Genomic DNA, 4,263 nt, shown 5'->3' with positions numbered 1-4,263 from the left:
TCGATATAAACGATATTGTCACATCTTATATCTCGTATGAAAATATATCGATATTTTTAAAAAACTCGATATATCGCCCAGCCCTAATGTACAGTGAGCACAGAATAATCCTTGGATTATGACGTGTCAGAAAATGAAGGCCTTTGTTTCCTTCCAGTTTCAGTGCTTCCTGTTGTTAACTGCTCTGCTGAAGATGTGGTGGCGGGAGATATTTTCAGGGGTTTTTATGTTTTTGTTTTTTTGCATGTCTCTTTCAAGTTCACTCCAAAGTTTCTTTCAACTCCAGACAACCAACAAACATTCAGAGCTGAAATGACTTCAAGTCTATGGATAATCAATGAATAACAATAGTATAAATAATTTTGTAGCTTCAAATCCTTCAACACCTCCCTTTCTTAAAAAAAGATTTTAATTAACTGCAGGTTTTTAACTACAGACTGCAAATAGTCCATAGTGAAAATAACTGCTGATATCATTTGACAGTGTACTACTTCTGATCTTTATATCACACACAGTAATTTGTCTGTTTCCAGAGTAAATGAGACACTTTATGGCATCACCGTAGGTGTACGGCAAAAAGCAAAAAAATGCCCATATGGCATAAACAGTAGGTCACTTCATTAGCAGATTAATGAGTTATGAAAAGAGCTCTTAGCTACAGCTGCTTCTTCATATTTTCTACAAGAAGGGGCAAACTGAAGCTGCTGACCCATTTGGTCCACTGATGGTTTTTCCACCACTGACTCACCTTTAAAAGCCTAATAAGTCACTAACGAGTATTTAGTGAGGGTCTACTTACATAATGACTGCAAGTAGTGTTTCCCCCCCCCCCCCAAAATGACAGGCCTGAGGGTCCAGTCGAGGAAAAACAAACAAAGCAAAAAAAAAACAAAACTTGCTTTTTTGGACAGTGAAGTAAACTTGAAACCAATACAAGCAGAAGATTAAAACTCAGTCAGTGCTGTCTAGCTATTTGGATCCTCACTTAATATGATGGGTGCTGTTGTGAAATCTGAGCTAAATCAATACGAGTGTATTTTCTCTTCATAAGCATACCCATAAATTGCATCTCCCACTCTCTAACACTCTCCATCTGTACAGCACTGAGATCTGACAAGTCGTCGTACTCGTCCCTCAGGATGTCTTTCTCCAGGCAGAAGGTGGCCAGGCCTCTCGAAGCATCCCGGCCAGCGAAAATGCCATAAGGACCATCTGAGAAACAAACAACAGCAAGAATGAGTAAGAGTTAAAGTACTTTCATATCTCCTTTAACTAATCAAATAACCAACAAAGTGTTTGCACTCCACTGTGTGTGCAGCGCAAAAGCATCACATGGTTTTACTGAGAATAAGGGAAAGTATACAGATGAAGTTGCAGTAAAGCAACAAGTTAACCTTTTATGATTAACTCAGACTTGCATCTTGTGACGATAGCAGCTGCTTCACATTAAACGTTTTCAAGAACAGTAAATACGCATGAACGTGTTCATTAAGCTGCTAAATAAATACATTAAAAATAGTTTGTTTTTAAAATCATCCACATTGTAGATGCTGAATGAGCACTACTGATGTTTTTATTAGAGTCTGGAGATAGATTAGTATGATCATATTGTAATCTGAAACTCAATATCAGCAACCTAAGGAGTACATTTCCTGAGTTGCACAAGAGTTTAACTGGGGCTGCAACACTCTGTCAATTAAACAGTTACTCAAGCAGAAATTTAATCATGTCAACCGGCACTTTTCAAGCAGAAATGCCAAACATTCACCCGTTCACACCACTCAAAAGGAATGAGTCCTCCAAACTCTTCTGATTAGAAAGAAAAATCAATCATGCAAATCTTCAGAGATGCAATGAATAGGCAGTTGTTAGAAAAAGAACAATTTTTTTTGTCCTGTAGAAATGTCACAGAAATGACAGGTCTCTGTTGTCACCTATGACAATTTGTTACTCTAAACCCGACCTGCAACAAAACTCACCACATTATTAGCACTGAGGGCTTTAGTCAAACAAACATTGTAATCTAATCAGATCACATCCAGTATTTTCCTGCCTTTGTTACAGCCCAGTCTTGTAACATCTGCCAGCAAGATTAATTTTTATAAGGACATGTGTTACACTAAGGGACTTCTGCTTCTGATATCTGACTTTATTATCACTCGAAAGGGACCAGTGATATACAGTCTCATAAAACTCCTGAAGTTTTTCTCCACGTTTTGAATCCTTCATCATCTTCCAAGAGGACAATCATCTGACTTGCATGTGAAAACTCTGCAGGCTCATATAACGGTGCAACCCAACACAGATCAATGCTCACTCTGGCACTGCTTAAGAGTTTATGAAGCAGAGCTAATCAGCTCAAAGATAAGGAGTACTCTTTACCTTTCACAACCAACCACGAGAATTAGAGATAAAACTCCAGCGTGCACTTCACACGAAACTTCAGTGTGCAACATAGACATTTACTAAATTTGAATCATGCTGGTTTTTTTTCATGTTGACTTGATGTGTAACAAAAAAGAAACGCTCACTGGACCACATTAGTGCCTGAATAAGGCCTGAAAGACAGAGCAACAGCTGTGAGTGACAGCTACAACTGCAGGGATACAAGTGACTTAATATAATTTCTGATTAAAGGGTGGATCTATTTAATGCCACAATGAATGACAAATGCATCAGATCTGACAAGGAAGGTGGTGATGGAACAGCAGAAAACACCACCATTACCAAGTTGCACATCTTTATTCATTTTAATTTATTTAGTTTATGCCTTGTTTTACTTTTCTATCAACTGTTTCTCCAGCATTAAATCCAGTGTGACTAATATACACTACAGTTTATGTCACGGTCCTGCCAGCTCCATTGAGCCTCTGGTAGTGTGTCATAAGTTGGTGAGGTGGACAGATTCAGGGCCTGCTTGGCTCGGTCCTCTCAGTGTGAAGTAGCAGACTGACACATGAGACTGCTGTTTGAATAATTATAGTTTATTGCAGAGTTGACGGCTGACTCAGCCTAGCCAGAGAAAATGCAGAGTAGCACGTTAGACGGCTGTGGGCCCGTCACATTCGTTTTGTCTAAGTGAAAGACGTGTCATATCTTCTTTTCGTGTTTTGCCAGTCTCGTCCCTATAACTCCATTTAACTTCACACAGTGGCGCCCAAACTTGCTTTTCCCAATCGCAAATAAACATACAGTACGAGTACAGTAGTGCTGAGGTCATTTGAGGTGAAAATATTCATGCAAACTGTCCAGAATTGATGCATTGTGAGTCCCATCACTGTAAACAAGCGACGGGTCCAGTTCAGACACTCGCACATTGTGCACGTCGACAAGCTAACAGGCTAGCGTTAGCAGACTAGCATGCTAAAACGTAATAATCATCTCCCGGCTGCATAACTTTAACCAGAAAGTGTCGCAGGTTTACGGTACATTAATATATATATATAAGGTTCAAACGTCTGCAACTTTAGTTGCAGTCACAACACCAAAAGAAAAGTCGTGCTAGCGGCTAGCTAACAGCTAGCACTCCATTCAAAAACATAGACAAAGCCGAAGAGCTAGGCTAACCCCGACGGTTTGCGCCCAAATTTTGGTTCGGGACAACTCACCCCAAGCAGGGACACCTCAGCTTACTCACCCAATCGTAAAGATTGTCGTTTTCCCACAGCTCACTCACCTTTACCGTAAAACTTTTTCCCGCTGGTCACGTCGAAAACTTTCATGTTGACGGCCATCAGGATGCGGGGGTTCTGGATACCGTCGTACTCCCGCAGCTGCTCCAGAGTGAAGTCCCGTCTCCTCATCTTGGGAAGCGCCGAGGCCTCGTCGCCCTGGGCCGCGTATGAGTATAGCCGTTTGCCCCACCGTCGGTAGACCACCAGACAGACCACCGCTACTAGAACTAAAATACTGATATTCAGCAACATTCCTCCGAGGCCAATCCCGTCCGACTCCTCCGCTGCCCCCTGCCCACCGCTTGTGTCAACTGGTCCGCTCGAACTGTCTCCATCGTCCGCCATACTGCACGGTTAGCGCCTACCCGCCCCTGGCCAATGCCGCGTTCACGTCCTGTCGGGAACCACTAGTTGAGCGAGGGTTCAGCGTTGCTGCTGCTGCTGCTACGGCTAGGCAAAAATGAAAGCGACTGCTCCACAGGAGCCCCAAGATCTTCAGTCTCCTTGTGTCAGCGGATTCGCCTTACACTGATAGAAAATATGTTTGAAAATAGTACAAAATTATCTATATATATATATATATGTATGT

The 4,263-nt window shown here is 41.7% G+C and overlaps 1 protein-coding gene across 1 annotated transcript in view; it reads right to left on the bottom strand.

Moving 5' to 3' along the window:
* pgrmc2 (progesterone receptor membrane component 2) overlaps positions 1-4,155 on the bottom strand; it is a 7,746-nt gene extending 3,591 nt beyond the window's left edge. The window contains exons 1-2 of the mRNA XM_005728639.1: positions 3,677-4,155; positions 1,057-1,212 (exon numbers count right to left, since the gene is read on the bottom strand). Coding sequence (XP_005728696.1) covers positions 1,057-1,212; positions 3,677-4,019 — 499 coding nt within the window. The 5' untranslated portion in view covers positions 4,020-4,155. The remainder of the gene's footprint in view (positions 1-1,056; positions 1,213-3,676) is intronic.
* Between the last annotated feature and the right edge of the window lie 108 nt (positions 4,156-4,263).

Source organism: Pundamilia nyererei, unplaced genomic scaffold (genome assembly GCF_000239375.1).
Source record: "Pundamilia nyererei isolate P.nyererei 1_Seehausen unplaced genomic scaffold, PunNye1.0 scaffold00029, whole genome shotgun sequence".
Classification (NCBI taxonomy): Eukaryota; Metazoa; Chordata; class Actinopteri; order Cichliformes; family Cichlidae; genus Pundamilia; species Pundamilia nyererei.
Note: the sequence above shows the minus strand (reverse complement) of the source record. Positions and strands in the feature narration are given on the sequence as shown.